Source organism: Carcharhinus amblyrhynchos, chromosome 27, assembly GCF_965287045.1.
Source record: "Carcharhinus amblyrhynchos chromosome 27, sCarAmb.v2.hapA, whole genome shotgun sequence".
Lineage (NCBI taxonomy): Eukaryota > Metazoa > Chordata > Chondrichthyes > Carcharhiniformes > Carcharhinidae > Carcharhinus > Carcharhinus amblyrhynchos.
The window spans coordinates 16,219,122-16,236,736 of NC_137350.1; the positions used below are offsets into that span (position 1 = coordinate 16,219,122).

The window sequence follows — 17,615 nt, forward strand, 5'->3', positions numbered from 1 at the left end:
CCAGGAATCAACTTGGTAAAAACCTTTGCTGTACTTCCTCTATATAGCAACAACATCCTTCCTACACCAAAGGACACCAAAACTGCACATGATACTCAGCTGTGGCCTCACAGCCTGTTGTACCTGCGTGTTTATTTTCAAAGACTGATGCACGAGGGCTCCAAGGTCTCACTGAGTATCCATCTTTCAGTTTACACCCATTCAAGTAGTAATCTGTCTTCCTATTATTGCTACCAAAGTGGATAACCTTACATGTATCTACGTTATACCGCATCTACCATGCAGATGTCCACAAACTCAGCCATCCCAAATCATGCCGAAGCATCTCTGCATCCTCCTCGCAGCTCACCTTCCCAGCCAACTTTGTGTCATCTGCAGATTCGAAAATAATACATTCAGTTCTCTACCATACTCCTATGGTAGGTCCTTTTGTTCAGAGGGTGACACAGACATTCAGCCAGTTTAAAAGGTCTTTGTTCAGGTTTTTAAATTTTAGAAATTAACCACGAGGATATCTACATATCAAAAAATAAATATACTGCAATGTCTTTGTCCCATGACATTACTGTCAGTGTGTTGCCTCTTCCAAAGCATTCACACAGATCTGCGGCTCAGGGACCAATATTTGACCATATTCCCATGGGGTGACCAGTGTGTCATCAAGTTTGATGTTCTACTGTTTTATTAAATATCCAGATGTTTGCTTTTAATTGCTTCTTTGTACTCTCTCCACATTGAAAAGTAACAAATCCCATCACCTTCATTAATTTTCAGATCTGTACCATGTTCGTTCTTTCACTATGCAGTATTTTACATTTCTCACCGCTGACCTCTGGTTATGCAATTGGATAGATAATCATGAAATCTGAATCTTTCTGCAAAATCTCAACAATGGTGTACATTTCTTTTTATAAATAAGAATTTAATCACGGATCCCCTGTGATGACCTACTCAGCACTCTGCCAAGTAGCACAGTGGCACTGCTGCCTCATAGCGCCAGGGACCCAAGTTTGATTCCTGGCTTGGGTCACTGCCTGTGCAGAGTCTATACATTCTCCCCGTGTCGGTTTAGGTTTCCTCTAGGTGCTCCAGTTTCCTCCCACAGACCGAAACACATGTTGGTTAGGTCCAGTGGCCATGCTAAATAGTCCCTCAGTGTACCCAAACAGGTGCCACAGTTTGACAACGAGGGGATTTTCACAGTCACTTCATTGCAGTATTAATGTAAGCCTACTTGTGACACTGATATTTAAATTTAAACCCAGTATCTCTGAGCTTTCAAGTGTCCTGTTGTTCAATCCACTTCTCCAATTCTACCCTGATTCTTGTGGGTTTTTAGCTAGTCTTTCATATGGAACTTGCCTCTCCAGAATGCAAGTGTTTTGTTCTAGTTCTTTTACTTTCACAGACTGGCAAGTGGAAGCGGAGTAGTTCTGCTGGTTCCCTTTTAACTTCACTTGAAAGTCCAGTCGCCTCTGAGTGGACTTGCTGATCATTATCTAGTATTAGTACTAAGCATGTTGCTTAACAGGGACAGTGTGTCAATAGTAACTGTAGAGTCCTAATTATTCACAGCCTTGTGATTGTAATAGTTTTGGAGTCATTATTTTTGAGTTGGGTAAAATGCTATATTCATAAGTGTTACTTCTGTTTCCTTAGAGCTTGTCTCCCCAAGAGAGAAACTTGTACAAAGAATACACTTCAAATGTAAGTCAACTGGCCATATTTTGACAAATTTTGTGTTCAAAACTTAGTAATTTAGTTTTGTGAGCTGGTGATATCTTGGGCAGAATTTTTACGTTTGTCTACCCTTGGAATCGTCACAGGCAGGTGGGGTGGGGATGGGAAACCACGCGAAGGTCCATTGATGTCAGGTGGGGTTTTCTGGTCTTGGGGCGAGGGTGGCTGGAAAATCCCACCCTTAGACTGGGTGCCTACTGAATTATTGTTTTTTGTTGACTGGCTATTAAGCACACCGCCTTCTGGCTTGCGAACTATCACCTCGTTTGAATCTTGGTTAAATTGTTGACATTAAATACTTGGCCCAAAGTCTGTTTCTATTAATAAATTTGGAGGTTGGGGAGTGGGGAGAGACAGGGGCAACCTTGGGGGAATATGGAAATGTGTATTCTTGAAGTTTAATTGGTGGGTGAACACTAATGATGATAATTGCAGACTTTTTTCATTTTGATAATCTGAACTTGCTATAATGTCATTGACAGAAACGCAAGACTACTGCAAAGGCAGCCAGCCCAAATCCCAAAATGAAGATTACATTACCAACAAAGAGTGCAAGTGTAAGTATCTCTAGAGTTCTAAGTCTCTTGCTTTGCTCCAGCTTTATGTCTGAAAAAGACCCTGCAAATCTTCTTAAGGCTGAACTGATTGGTTGGAGCAACAAGTTGTAAATTGGGGGAGGTTGCGCAGTGGGTGTGCACAATGTTCTGCTGACAAAAAGGTTCACTTTGTGCAGCAGAGTTGGCCGTGACTATTGGGGAGGGGGTTTATCATCTTGAACAAAAGGCATTGAGCATGTTGTAATTTTCCTTGTATCTGTCTGCCTGTTCATCAGCGTTCAACTTGATTTGAGTTTACTGTTGATAGAAACTTGATGAGGATTACTATGTGAAGAGGTCATTATAGCTGTACCTGCTGAAGGCTTACTTGCATTGCTGCACACTCCTGTTCCCATCAGCATGTATTATCCTTGATAGTTAGAATGTTGCCAGCCACGCTCGGGTGCACTAGCTTCAGTCAGCTACTGTAGGTGTTACAAATGACACAATGTGGAATAGGTGCTATGCTACTCTTTTTTTATTCGTTTGTGAGACATGGGTGTCGTTGGCTGGCCAATGTTTATTGCCCATTCTTACTTGCTTGAGGGCAGTTGAGAGTCAACTACATTGCTGTGCCTACGGAGTCACATATCGGCCAGACCAAATAAGAATGTCAGATTTTCTTCCCTAAGTGAACCAGTGACATTAGTGAACCAGATGGGTTTTTCCGACAGTCGACAATGGTTTCACAGTCGTCAGTAGATTCTTAATTCCAGGTTTTTTTCTAAAAATTGAATTCAAGTTCCACCATCTGCTGTGACAGGATTCGAACTTGGGTCCCCAGAGCATTAGCCGAGTTTCTGGATTTAATAGTCTAGTGATAATACCACAATGCCATTGCCAAAACGCAAGCAGCAGTTTGAACAAGCGACACCACATGAGGTTCATCTGGAGTTCTCCCAGAATCTGGGATAGCACCTGCACACTTCAATCCTTTCTTCCTTCTCCGTTTCCAGTCTCTGATTTACCTTTCTTGCATCTAAAGTGAATGACTTCACACTCCCCACATTGAACTCCAACTGTTAGAATTTTGGTCATAGAAACCTTGCAGTGCAGAAGGAGGCCATTCAGCCCATCAAGTCTGCATCGACAATAATCCTGCCCAAGGCCCTAATCCCCACAACATTGCACATTTACTCCTCTAATCCCTCTAATCTACACATCCTGGGACACTAAGGAACAATTTTATATGGCCAGTTGACCTAATCTGCACATCTTTGGACTGTGGGTGGAAACCAGAGCACTTGCCGGAAACCCATGCAGACATAGGGAGAATGTGCAAACTCCACATACAGTGACCCAAGCTGAGAATCGAATCCAGGTCCCTGTAGCTCTGAGGCAGCAGTGCTAACCACTGTGCCGCCCCATTCATTCATTCATTTTAATCCTTTTTTTATAACTTGCGTGCATCCTAATTTAGTGTTAGCTGTAAACTTGGGGAGACTAAAACTTCAGTATCTAAGTCATTGATATGTATGTTGCAAAGTTGAGCCGCTGGTCGAGATCCCTGGGGAACGCCATGAATCACATTCTGGCAGTTACTGAGTGACACTGGGGAGATTCATCCCAGTGCAGAGTAGCTGTTGTATGCTTTAAACTTTCTCCACGTCCCTAGGTCTATATTGATCCTGCTCCGTAAAACTGACTGTAGGAAATTTTGACAAAATTCAACAATTGTGCTCCTTGCCTCGACGGTTAAATGCCCCAGCTACAATGGGAGTGTATGAATTGGACAAGAAAAGTCTCGCATTTAGTTGTTTGTCACCAAGTAATTAATTGAAATAGCAGAAAGGGCCCTATAGCATCATTGGACTGGGCCATAGATCGTAAAAATCTGCCAGCATCCCCATTCTTCAGTACTATCTGCTAAAGCAAAATTGACCATGCCGATAATTTGGTTTCGTAAGAACTGGGAGCAGGAGCAGGCAATGCAGCCTCTTGAGCCTGCTCTGCTGCTTAATACGATCATGATCTCATCTTGGCCTCAACTCCACCTGTCTATCCGTACCTGCCTCCTAAGTTGGACCAGTGGCTGTTAACCTGTTGACAGAATTGTAGAATCCCCACAGTACAGAACGATGTCATTCAGCCCATCAAGCTTCACTGACAACAATCCCACCCTATCCCTGTAACCCCACATATTTATCCTGCTGATTTTCCCCCCCCCCCAAAAAAACTAGGGTCAATTTAGTATGTCCAAACGATCTAACCCCCACAGTCTTTGGACTGTGGGAGGAAACCGGAGCAACCAAAGGAAACCCACACAGACACAGTGAGTGTGTGCAAACTCTACGCAGTGATCCGAGCTGGGAATCAAACCACTGTGCCGTCCAGATTTATGATTTAGTTAAGTTGATTTATTCCAGTTCAGAGTCAGCAGCAATGATTTTGTGCTTGTAGTTGTCTCTAATGGAGTGATCCTTTCTGAGAATGGAATTCTTTGGAGTTGAAACAAAAACTGTGATGGTCTGAACAATAGGGAAATCATTAAATTAACATTATTTCATATTCAAATGTCTGTTCTTTAATCTTCAAATGGGGTTTTATGCACCGAATGTTGTTAAAGGAGAAATTAGTTAGGGCTTCAAGTATTCAGAGTTCTTACTGAATGCTGCAGGAATCTGAGGAGTCGGATGAAGACGATGATGATGATGACGACGATGATGACGATGATGAAGAAAAGGCCAATTCCTCAGATTCTGACGATTCCTCAGGTTCGGACAGTGATGAAGAAAGTGAGGAAGAGGATGATGCAGATGAGGTAAAATTTTCTTTTGACATGAAGTGTTGAGAGAATCGAGTAGTTTCAAGAATGCTAGTCTTCTGCCTCACTGCTCCCTCCATCTCATGAACTTGTTTTTGAATCCAGCCTTCAACAGTATGAAACTTCCCTTTCGTGGCTTTATGGGTCATCTTGCATGAAATCTAAACCCGGTTCCTAGAGAATAAAAATAATGTCCAGAAATCAGCATAAAATAGTTACTGAACTCTGAAACAAGAGGTTGGCTAATAATGCTTCCTTCCCTTAGACTCTTTCCCAAAGATTACAGTTAATGGTATGTTAAATGATGGTTTGATTTTCATCTTGTATCAAGCGGAGCCACTTTTTTCACATAGAACGAATAGGAGAATTACCCTGGCAACACACAGTCACAATTCAAAACTTCTTGAATATGTAACATTGTGCTTATTCACCAATTTGTGGCCTCTGTAAAATGTGGAGGATGGTTTCATTTGAAGCTATTTTGACCCAAAAGTGACATCAAGAATTTTCAAGTTGAATTAGTCATAAAAACCCTACAGTGCTGAAAGAGGCCATTCAGCCTATTGAGTCAGCACCAACAACAATCCCACGTTTTTTACCCATCTAATCCATCTAACCTATGCATTCCGGGACACTTAAGGGGCAACTGAGCATGGCCAATCCACCTAACCTGCAAATCTTTGGATTGTGGGAGGAAACTGCAGCACCCAGAGGAAACCCACACAGACACTGGGAGAATGTGCAAACTCCAGACACACAGTGATCCAAGCTGGGAGTTGAACCCAGGTTCCTGGAGCTGTGAGTCCTAGCCAATGTGCTGTCCATAGATGAGCACAAAACTGTGTGCAGCACTACACTGCTTTGTCTAATATCTCAACCTAAATAAAACAGTCCCTGCGGCTGTACAGGGCATTGGTGAGGCCGCAGCTGAAGTACTGTGTGCAGTTTTGGGCGCCGTACTTACGCAAGGATATTTTGGCCTTGGAGGGAGTGCAGAGGAGGTTTACTAGGCTGATACCGGAGTTGAGGGGGTTGAGCTATGAGGAGAGGCTGAATAAACTAGGCTTGTACTAGTTAGAGTTTAGAAGAATGAGGGGAGATCTCATTGAGACATATAAGATGATGAATGGGATGGATAGGATAGAGGTGGAGAGACTCTTCCCGCTCAGAAAGGACAATAGGACTAGGGGGCACAGCCTCAAGATAGGGGGGGGGGGGGGGGGGGGCGATTTAGAACGGAGTTGAGGAGGAACTTCTTCACTCAAAGGGTGGTGAATCTCTGGAATTCTCTGCCCGTTGCAGTGGTGGAGGCTACCTCGCCAAATATTTTCAAGGCGCGGGTTGATGGGTTTTTGATAAGACTGGGGATTAAGGGTTATGGGGAGAGGGCGGGAATGTGGAACTGAGCCACGACAGATCAGCCATGATCTTATTGAATGGCGGGGCAGGCTTGAAGGGCTAAATGGCCTACTCCTGCTCCTATTTCTTATGTTCTTATGTTCTTTCACTAGTGATTTGCTAATTATGGAATAATCAATATAAGAAGTAAGAGCTGGAATAGACCACGCAGCCTTTCTAGCCTGACCAACTACTTAATACAATGGCGGCTGATCTTTAGCTTCAAATCCACTTGCTCACTGTATCCCTTGATTCTTTGTGACACCCAAAACCTATCTCTCTCAGCTTTAAGTATATTCAGTGATGGAGCATCCACAAACCCTTGAGCAGAGAATTCCAAATTCACAGCCCTCATTAGGAGAAATCTCTTCACTCAAACTTCAGAAATGATTGTACCTTTACCATGAGGCTGTATCCCCAAGCTGGGGTGCTGCTTTATGTCCTTTCCACCAAACTGACTGCCCCACAGTGTGCTCCTTTAACCATCTTGTTGCCCACTCCCATAACCTGTCTGTACCTTTTTGCAGCCTCTTTGTGTCCTCCTCGCATCTTGCATTCCCGCCTTGCTTTGTATCATATAAACATGCAAAACAGGAGCAGGCCATTTGTCCACTCGAACCTGCTCTGCAATTCAATAAGATCATGGCTGATCTGTTTGTTATTGAGTTCCACATTCCCATCTACCCCAATGATTTTTTGATTCCCTCACTGAACAAGAATGTTTCTGCCTCTGCCTTAAAAATATTGGATGACCCCACTTGCACCACCTTCTGAGACAGCAAGTTCCAAACTTTTTCCTGCCAAAGTGAACAACTTGTGGTTTTCCCATACTATACTCCATCTGCCTGATCTTTTGCCCACTCACTCAACTTCTATCTGCAAACTCCTTGTATCATCTTCACAGCATACTTGCCTACCTATCTTTGTGTCATCTGCAAATTTAGCTACCATGCTTTTCTTTGCTATGCTCACTTAGGGCGGCATGATAGTACAGTGTGTGTGGTACAGTGTACCATCCACAAAATACTACTGCAGCCAGGGTCACTGTCTGTGCAGAATCTGCATGTTCTTCCCATATCTCTGTAGGTTTCCTCTCTCAGTCCAGAAGACATGTTGGTAAGATACATTGGCCATGCTAAATTTTCGCCCCGTGTAGCTGAAGAGGCAGCGGAGTGTGGCGACTAATTTTCGCAGTAACTTCATTGCAGTGTTAATGTAAGCCTACTCGTGACACAAATAAATAAGCTTAACAGGGTTGCGTTTTAGATTAAAGTGACAATGTATAAACTTTAAACTAAACCAAAGTCATTCATGTAAATTGTAAACAATTGAATTGAAGCCCCAATGTGGGGGCCCCTGTGGGACTCCACTTGGCACATCCTGCCAATCAGACAAACACCCATTTTGTGTGTTCTGCCCCCACACCCCACATGTACGCGTGCGCGTATACACACACACACAGCTTTTATTTTCTACAATAGCCTTTGATGTGGCATCTTAAATACATTCTGGAAATCCAAGTACAGTACATCTCTTGTACCCACAGCAATATTGCTCTTTCAAAGGACTCCTAATAAATTCGTTACACATAAATTTTCTTTTCACAAAACTATTCTTACTCTTCCAGATTACTGTATTTTTTAAGTGCTCCGCTAATAGCTTCTTTAACGATTGATTGTAATAGCTTCCCTGCAACAAATGTCAAGCTAACTGGTCTATAGTTTCTCATTTACTGCCTCCATCCCCTCTTAAATACTGGCAACCACATCTCTGTAATGGCTATCAAATCATTTATTTACTTCAATGTGCGTTATCAGTTCATTTATTTTATGAATACTATGCACGTTCCAGTACAGAGTCTTTAGTTTTTTATTGTTATCTTTGCCGCAAATAATCTTGATTGTTCGTGAATTCATAGCTTTTTTTGTCTCTGTCCCTTCCTGCCATTCTGTGGCCCTCATTTCTTATTTTGCTCTCCTGTCTTGTCTCTACCCTTTGGTATAAATAGTGCAGCTGTAAGAGCAGGTTAGAGGCTGGGAATTCTGCAGAGAGTAACTCCTCAGAGCCTGTCCACCATCTACAAGTCAGGAGTGTGATGGAATACTTTGCACTTACTCGATTGAGTGCAGTTTCAGCAGCACTCAAAAAGCTCGACGCCATCTAGGACAAAGTAGCCTGCTTGATTGGAACTCCATCCACAATCTTAAACATGCACTTCCTCCATCACCCAGGCACAGTGGCAGCCGTGTGTATACCATTCACAAAATACACTGCAGTAACTCACCAAAACTCATTCACCTGGACCTTCCAAACAAGCAACCTCTGCCGCCTCGAAGGACTGGGGCAACAGATACATGGGAACACCATCACCTATGATTTCCCTTCCAAGCCTTGGAAGATTTGGAAATGTATCACCATTCTTTCACTGCTGCAGGCTCAGAATCCTGGAGCTCCCTCCCTATCAGCAGCTCACTGCCGTCTTTTTCGAGGGCAATTAGCAATTGACAATAAACATCCCTTGAACAAATAAATAAAAAAGTTGGCTGTTACATTTCAGATTGTGATCGATACATTCTCAGTTAATGTCTTGATTCAATTCTAACTTACAAACAAACCTTGATCTGGCTTATATAATTTGCCATCTTGACTTTTTTTACGTAGGAATTTCTGCCTGGGATAATTAAAAAGCTCCCAAACTTTTCCCCATAATCTTTGATCCCTTTACCATTCAAGAACCTATTGATCACTGTCTTAAATACACAAAAGCTTTGTTTGATCTAGATTTTACTTATAACTGCAGTAACCTGTTTCCAGTTTGAACCTTTTATAAAGCTCTGGTGAGACCACATTTAGAATACTGCAAGCAATTTTGGGCCCCATATCTAAAGAAGAATGTGTTGGCCTCGGAGAGAGTCCAGAGAAGGTTCATGAGAATGATCCTGTGAATGAAAAGCCTGATGTTTGAGGAGCGTCTGAGGACTCTGGGCCTGTACTCGATGGAATATAAAACGATGCGGGGGATGGGGTGTGGAATCTCACCAAAACTTGCAGAATAATGTAAGGTCTGGACAGAGTGGACGTGAGGAAGGTATTTCCATTAGTAGGAGGATACAGCCTCAAAGTAAAGGGATGACCCTTTAGAACTGAGATGAGGAATTTCTTCAGCCGGAGGGTGGTGAATCTGTGGAATTCATTGCCACAGATGGCTGTAGAGTCCAGGTCATTGAGTGCATTTTAGACTGAGATTGATAGGTTCTTGATTGGTAAAGGGATCAAGGATTGTAGGGAAAAAGCAGGAAAGTGGGGTTTTGAAGCTTATTAGCCATTATTGAATGGTGGAGTAGGCCTGATGGGCCAAAAATGTGCTAATCCTGCTCCATATCTTATGACCTTCTGGACCCCTTTATCTTGCAGGCAGATTTCTCCCTTTTATTAAAAATGAACCAAATGTGGCGCTGTATGATGATTGCTGTTGTTTTTCTTCCCAGAATGCAGAAGATGATGATGACGATGGCGAAGAGGAAGATGAAAATCAATCTGATAGCAGCAGTAGTTCTTCATCAGAAGAGTCTTCTGACTCAGACTCTGACTGAAGTGCTCCGAGATCTTCCAGGCAGTACTGAAACTATCATTCTAAAGAGCCCTTATGCCCACTACCAGAACTGTTTGAGACAATTGGCAGAAGCAGACACACTTAAAATCTGACTTGATCCAGCCATCATTCTCCAGTCGGTTCCATGGAACAAATTAACTGGGCTTTCCTGAGTTGCTTTCAGCTCACTGAAAACCACTAGTGATGCAAGTAAGAATGGACCAAATGGATAATTTGTAGGCGGTTTTTTTCTGTAGAACAATCCCAGTTACAATCAATCTGAAATTACACTCCCTCCATGTGCTAATGAGTGACTTTCAGGGCTCAAGTTTTCAAAAAACCTGACGTACAAATTCTCTTATGGCTTGGAGTACATCTTACGTAATCAGAAGGACAGGCGCACACGATTCAATTATTTGTGTGTGTGTGTGTGTGCGTGCGCGCGCGTTGAGTGTGAAGTCACTCGCCATATTTAAAGGTGGTGTTTGGGGTTATCAGGTCATTCATACTTGCATTGCAAAGCTTTGAATTTTTAATTTTTTTAACAAAAATATGGTCTCTGAAGTTGGATCCTGCCTCGTTCTGGTCCTATGTCCAATTTGTTTCATGTTTAAGCAGAATCGAAAGATCAAGGTGGTTAGATAGCAAGTATTGAAGCCATCCATTCTTTAGTATTCCCATAAGCGGGGTGTCCTGGTCTTTTACTTGGAGGAGCTTTCTATGGGCAAAGGTTTGGCCTTGACTCTGGGAAAGACCAGTGCCTGTGTCTGGTCTGATTCAATAAAGAGTATTTTGTGACATTGAAGCTTGTAAATACTAAGGGATGTTTCTGAGAGAGGTTTCGGATTCAGTATTTCGTGAATTAAATCTCTCCTTAGTAATGTGAACAAAATCATTGAGAGGTCTGCACCAAAGCAAGTGCTTGTTCATTTTAATGGCAGAAGAAATAAGCTCCTGTTGCCCAGGGCCCTTCCAAGATTGCAAAGGAATCTGTCTTTACAACCCACTTCTTTCTGGTTACTTAAAACTTTACTTTTTCTGCATGTGTGGTCTTTCCTTACTGTGTTTACGAATGGAGGATGTGACTGCATTACTGCAGAGAGGCCTGAGTATTTTGTATTATTTTAGTCTGTCAATTGAATTTGATTGAAGAGTTACTATATTGGTGGGAGTTGATCTTGATGTTCTAGATGCAGTTTAACGCTCGCGGCAGAGACTGCAAATAGCTTTTTTGTACTTTCAAATTCTGTTTTGTCACTTCTGAATGGAATGTACATTAGCTCTCTGGTTGTCATACCAAATGAAAAGCATATTGTGAGAAGGTTTTAATGGACAGGTTCAGCCTTTGAACTGTGGAGTTTAAAGGTTGTACTGCTGGAGTCCTTTTTTTAAAAAAAGAGACTGCCTGGAGCTGCTGAGGTTGAGTCCTGTACATAGCCACCTTGAGTTTGGAACACTACAGTACTGCAGTATCTCTCTCTCTCTCTCTGTCTCTCTCTCATTCTCTCACTCACATACAAGTCCAGCACTTTCCTTTGCATAACTTGTAACGAGTCTGTGTTCCGTTTGTAGTTTCTTTGCACACCAGAATTAAGGAGTAATTACACATTCAGGGATTGAAAAGGAATCTATCTCTTCCTCGAACAGGAAGCAACGTGAATTAATGTCCAAGTCCCAGTTCTAATAAGAGAGAGGCAGAATCAGATTTTTTTTAAAGTCTCTACAGCCAAACCATGCTCTCCTTTATTTCTTCATCATTGTTAACCTGTGAGAGATCAGTGTAAAAATGGCGGGGGGAGGGAGGGAAACCCTTTGCAACTGAGCCTTTTTCTGACTGCAGCTTTGCTTAAACTCCGGATCATGATTGAATACCTTATCAGCTTGTGCCCAGTTTCAGAGCAGGGTGGATGTCTTTTTAAAGGGTACTGAAAGAGGCACTTTGTTGTACTTGTGTTGGGTTTGAATGAGGATGTATGGTATCTGTATATAATGTCGTTTGTATTTTGCAGCTTTACTTTCCATTTTTATTTTCTGGTTCTTACAGTAAGGTCAGGAGCACTGAGCGTGTGTACTGTAAGAGGTGAAATGAGTGCATTTTTGCACTCAACGTGAAACTGTGCTAGTAACCCATACGTACCATGTTACTTTTAGCTTCTGTGATCTTCTGGGAATTTTTCTAATATTTAAAGATTGTTTTGTAGAGAGAATGCCTCACTGAATTTGTATTTGCTGATTCTTGTAATTTGATGTTGGAACTTCTGAAACATTTTATAGGGAAAGCGTTCCTTTTGTTCAAGTGGTTATAAGCAACCATTAAAAAAAAACAAAAATTGTGGTTGCAGGGTGAATGCAATTATTTAAGATGACCCTGGTTACACAGGATATTTGATCAAGAAGGAAGTCTATCCTTGTTAATAATTCAGACAGCAAAGAACAAACATCAAAATATGATCTAAATATGTCAAATCATTCTTCACGTGGAGAAAAACGTGCATTGGTGGCAGCTGCTATGCAGATGGATTAGTGATTGGGATCATGGTAGTAGATTACAGTGGTAAAATGCAAACAAATGCTTAATTTCGAGCCGCCTCGTTATTCACTCTGGGAGTAAGACCACACAAATGGAAGCCCGTGTTCCAATTCTCTCAAAATGTTGTATCGTTCTCCTTGCTGAGTATTTTTAAGAATACAAAACCTAAATCCACTGTTAGGGGATTGGTATTTGGAATATGTACTTTTTATGAAGGCTGGATCAGACATCTTGTAAATGCTAAGTGTACATCCACAATTTTGTTTCTGAGACAATGCTGCTGCTGCATCTTGCAAAGCATGCAGTATGGCTAAACACTAGCATCTTGAAGGATGATTGTCGTTCATCAAAGGAAACTGCATTTGTATAGCACTTCTCCTGATCTCAGAACATCTCAAAACCACGTGCAGCCAAAGAATTACTTCGCAATGGTGACTACATTTCATATGTAAGAAAATATGGCAGCTACTTTGTATAAAGCAAGGTCCCACAAAGTGAGGTAAATAATCAGATCGCTTTTAAACACAATGCTGAGACACAGATATTGGTTAGGAAATTGAACTCCCCTGCTCTTTAAGTTGTCTGGCCAAGAGAGCAATTGAAACCTTAACATCTCATTTGAAAGACGAGTGTCAGTAAAGCCTGAATAATCCAACGTTGAGTGGAACTTCAATCCTGACCTCTGACTCTGAGATGAGAATGCTACTTAAGTGCTGGGGCTGCCATCTGGTTGTTCATTATATATTAAAGTGCTATCCACTGTGCTGCTGTTGTTTAAATTAGAATATGCTGACCTCTTTACAACCTGCTGTGAGAAAGCAGGGACTCCATCCTTATTAATAATTCAGACAGCAAAGAAAGAACATCAAGGATCTAAGTATGTCAAACCTGTTTTTCTCCCAGAAAGAAATCTATATCAATGCCAGTTGCACTGCAGAGTGAATGGATCTACGATTGGAATTCGAGTCATGGTGAATCTGTAATTACCATTGGAGGTGAGACAAAGAGGGAGAGAATGAAACCTGGTCATAGAAGAGCATGATAGGTGTACAATTATGCACTCTAGAAGAATTGAGAAATAGAACCCCTACAATGAGAAAGAGGCCATTTGGCCCATCAGGCCTGCATCGAAATTTCAAACAGCATCTTACCCAGGCCCACAACCCGGTGCATTCACTATAGCTAATCCTAACCTACACATTTTTGGACGTGAAGGGGCAATTAAGCATTTCTTATTTTTTTTTTATTTTTATTATTTTATTATTTCCTATTTCTTATGTTCTTATGGTCAACCCACCAATACGCACATCTTTGGACTGTGGGAGGCATCCAGACGAAACCCATGTAGACTGGGGGGAGAATGTGCAAACTACACAGTCACCCAGAATCAAACCTGGGTCCTTGGCACTGTGAGGCAGCAGTGCTAACCACTGTGCCACCCTAAAAGACAGCATAGGAAATTTCCCCCTAATTCAGAAAGCTGGAAATCAGCAATCTTGAGCTGTATTCTTAAGTTAGAAGCTTCAACATGTGTTTTGGCCTCCTTTTGGATCTGGTTGCAGAATCAGAGATTGTGTCACCACAAGCAATTTAGAAAATCAGGCAATTATCTTAATATTTTGTGCATAGCAATGTGAAGAATAGTTAATAGAAGTGAAACAGTTATCAACATTAAACTGACACCCTAGCACAACATAATTTGATGTAAAGCAAAATTATCTTGCCCCAACTTCAAATGAGCATTATTACTGTGCTGTAATAATTTATTGGACTATTTCCTCCAGCCTCCCTATTCCATAGAATCCCTACAGTGTAGAAGGCAGCTATGCGGCCCATTGAGGTTGCACAAACTCTCCAAAAGAGTGTCTTACCTAGATTCTAATCATTATGCCACCCCTATTGTTTTTCTGATTGTAATTTGATTGCTGTGCATAGATTTGCAGCAGCCATGTGGCTTTCCTTGTCATGAAACCCCCTGTCTTTATTGTATCTAGCAGATTGTGTTGTGAATTATAATGAGCAGAGCATTAGCTTGTTTTTGAACTTCCCACTGGGATGACTAGACTACACATGATGGAGGTTTGTCACCACTTAAACCCCATCACGCTTATCAGATGCAAGTAAGTACCCTTTTTCCTGTCACCCCAATATTTGGAGGCCAGTGTACACAACGCTCAGAGATTTTGCAGTGGGTTGCAAACCCATAACAACGCTGGAGGTGGAAATATTACTCCCAATTTGGATTTATCTACCATACTGTATGTCATCATACACATGTGGAATCTGAAGCAATAAAGAGTTGATCTTTCACTATCAGAGTTTGACGCTTGGATCACATCTGTAATATTCCATAAGTTTGACTGCAGCTTAGAGGAGGTTGTTATTCAGTTTAAATGTTCCACAATGGGCCAGAGGATTAAGTTGAGGATGTGTTGATAAACTTGGCTTGTCACCTTGAGTATAAAATCATTTAAAGGGGCAATGTAATTTGCACTAGTTGAAAGAGAAACTTTGCTCTGGAAGGGAGAATCAATAATGAGGGGACAATAAAGCCATGGTATTTAGAAGGGAAATCACAAGTAGGCTTGCATACATAAAGGATAGTAGAAACCTGGATCCTCTTCTCAAAAATAAGCTTGAGGATGTTACAACAATCAGAGCTTTCAAAACTGAGACTTTAATTGGATAATTTTGATAGAATTATGAAGGGGAAGTGGGTTTATGAACTGGAGATGTATTATCCACTATTTAATTGAATGGTGGGGTAGGTTAGTATTGCTCCAGTTCCTTTAACCAGATTGTACTTGTTGAGGGAGGCAGAGCTGGATGTTTTCTGCAACTTGCCAAGTAGTCCACAATATTAGACCAGTGGACCAGATCGTAAAGCAATATGTTAAAGCAGTCAGTAAACTCAACACAATCTCAAATGTTTTTGAGACATTTGAATGATCTAATGCAAGATGAATATAATTATTTTTCCTTTTAAAAATGATTTTGCTAAATGCTTCCCATTTTTCTAGCCACATTCCCTTTTATTATAGCATAATCTGGATCCAAGCAATGAGCTTTCTGCACATGATTATCATGCCTTAACATTGATTTTTGATTTGGCTTTCTTTACACCTGAGATAATCAGGCAACATAGGAAGTCATAGAAACCCTACAATGCAGAAGGAGGCCATTTGGTCCATCCAGTCTGTGCCAATCACAATCCCACCCATTCCCTACCCCCATATCCCTACATACTTATCCAATAATCCTTCTAACCTATACATCTCAGAACACTAAGGGGCAATTTTACCATGGCCAATCAATCTAACCCACGCATCTTTGGATTGTGGGAGGAAACCAGAGCATCTGCAGGAAACCCACACAGACACAAGAAGAATGTGCAGACTACACAGACAGTGACCCAAGCCGGCAATCAAACCCAGGTCCCTGAAGCTGTGAAGCAGCAGTGTTAACCACTGCTACTGTGCCGTCCTCATCATCTTTCAGTTGAGGCAACCATCCTATGGAGGGCAATGACATCAAAAAGAAAAATCTAACAATGATGTGCATTAAAACGGTTATTGAAAATATTTTTAGCAAGTGATTGATGCACAAGATATGAATCCAGTCTCAATCTGACGAGTATGTAAATAGTTTTGTGATTTAAGCAATGGGGTCCTCTAAATTTGACTTTATTGGTTTATATCTGGTTCAAGTTGCACGTCAGCAAATGAATGGATAGTTTGGCATAGTGGTTAGCATTGTTGCCTCAAAGTGCCAGGGACCTGGGTTCAGTTCCTTGGGTGACTGCATGGAGTTTGCACATTCTTCCCTTGTCTATGTAGGATTCCTCTGGATGCTCCAATTTTCTCCCACTGTCCAACATGCAGGTTATGTGGATTAGCTATGGTAGATGCACAGTTTACAGGGATAGGGTGGGGGGAGGGGGCCTGGGTGAAATGCTGTCAGGAGATTTGATGCAGAGTTGGTGGCACATTAGTTAAGACTGATGCCTCACAGCTCAAGGGACCTGGGTTCAACTCCAGGCTTGGGTCACTGTGTGGAGTTTGCACATTCTCCCTATGTCTGCATGGGTTTCCGCCAAGTGCTCCAGTTTCCTCCCACAGTCCAAAGATGTGCAGGTTAGGTGAATTGTCCATGAAAAGTTGCCCCTTGATGTCTTGGGATGCATAGGTTAGTGGGATTAGCAAGGTAACTGTGAGATTACGGGGATGGGGCCTGGGTGGGGTTGTTGTCCATTCAAACTCGATGAGCCAAATCGCCTCCTTCTGCATTTAGGTTTTCTTGAAGACTCGATGGGCCTCCTGCACTGGGCATTGGTGAATGAGTAACTCCTTACGCAGATACAATAAAAATTGCATTTGTGACGGCTAGAACCCCACTAGATTTTTTTGCTCTATAACCGTACTGGAATAGAATCATAACCATTGTGCAGGCCATAAGATATGGCATATTGAATCATCACGTCACGTTTCTCAGCTCTTAGTGAGGGATCATCTGAATAAACTTCTCTTAGCACCAATTCACAGGATCTTGGATTTTTCAACAGGTGTGCAGTTACAAACTTTGCTCTCGGTATCTTTCCACAAGCTCCTCTGTTGGACTTTAACCTGTGAAACTTCTTACTGTGCTCACCCCAGTCTAACGCGGGCATCCCTACACCACGCTCGCTTTCGACTAATCTCCACACAGAATGTGCCCTATCTCATACGCGACATACAAACAAAATGCTGACTAAGGGTCAGCCTGACTCGAAATGTTGGCTCTACCCTCTCTCCACAGATACTGTCAGACCTATCGAGATTTCCCATCAGTTTCTGATAATTCAGATTCCGGCATCCGCAGTAATTTGTTTTTATTTTGGTCTGTTTCACTGCGTTTCCATACAGTAAGGGTCAGTTGCTGATAACTGATGAAATCTCCCTTAAAAGATCAGGCGTGATATTTTGTTTTTTCCAAATGTGCAGGGATTTCCGACTTTGT

The 17,615-nt window shown here is 41.9% G+C and overlaps 1 protein-coding gene across 6 annotated transcripts in view; it reads left to right on the forward strand.

Annotated features, from left to right (window-relative positions):
• Window positions 1-12,425, forward strand: part of LOC145359228 (nucleolar transcription factor 1-like) — a 65,862-nt gene extending 53,437 nt beyond the window's left edge. For 5 of the 6 annotated variants that reach the window (XM_080213717.1, XM_080213718.1, XM_080213716.1 and 2 more), the window contains 4 exons: window positions 1,660-1,707; window positions 2,223-2,297; window positions 4,954-5,097; window positions 9,987-12,425. In XM_080213717.1, the coding sequence (XP_080069843.1) occupies window positions 1,660-1,707; window positions 2,223-2,297; window positions 4,954-5,097; window positions 9,987-10,091 (372 nt within the window). In that variant the 3' untranslated portion in view covers window positions 10,092-12,425. The remainder of the gene's footprint in view (window positions 1-1,659; window positions 1,708-2,222; window positions 2,298-4,953; window positions 5,098-9,986) is intronic. The other variant, XM_080213719.1, reaches the window with a different exon arrangement.
• The last annotated feature ends 5,190 nt before the right edge of the window (window positions 12,426-17,615 follow it).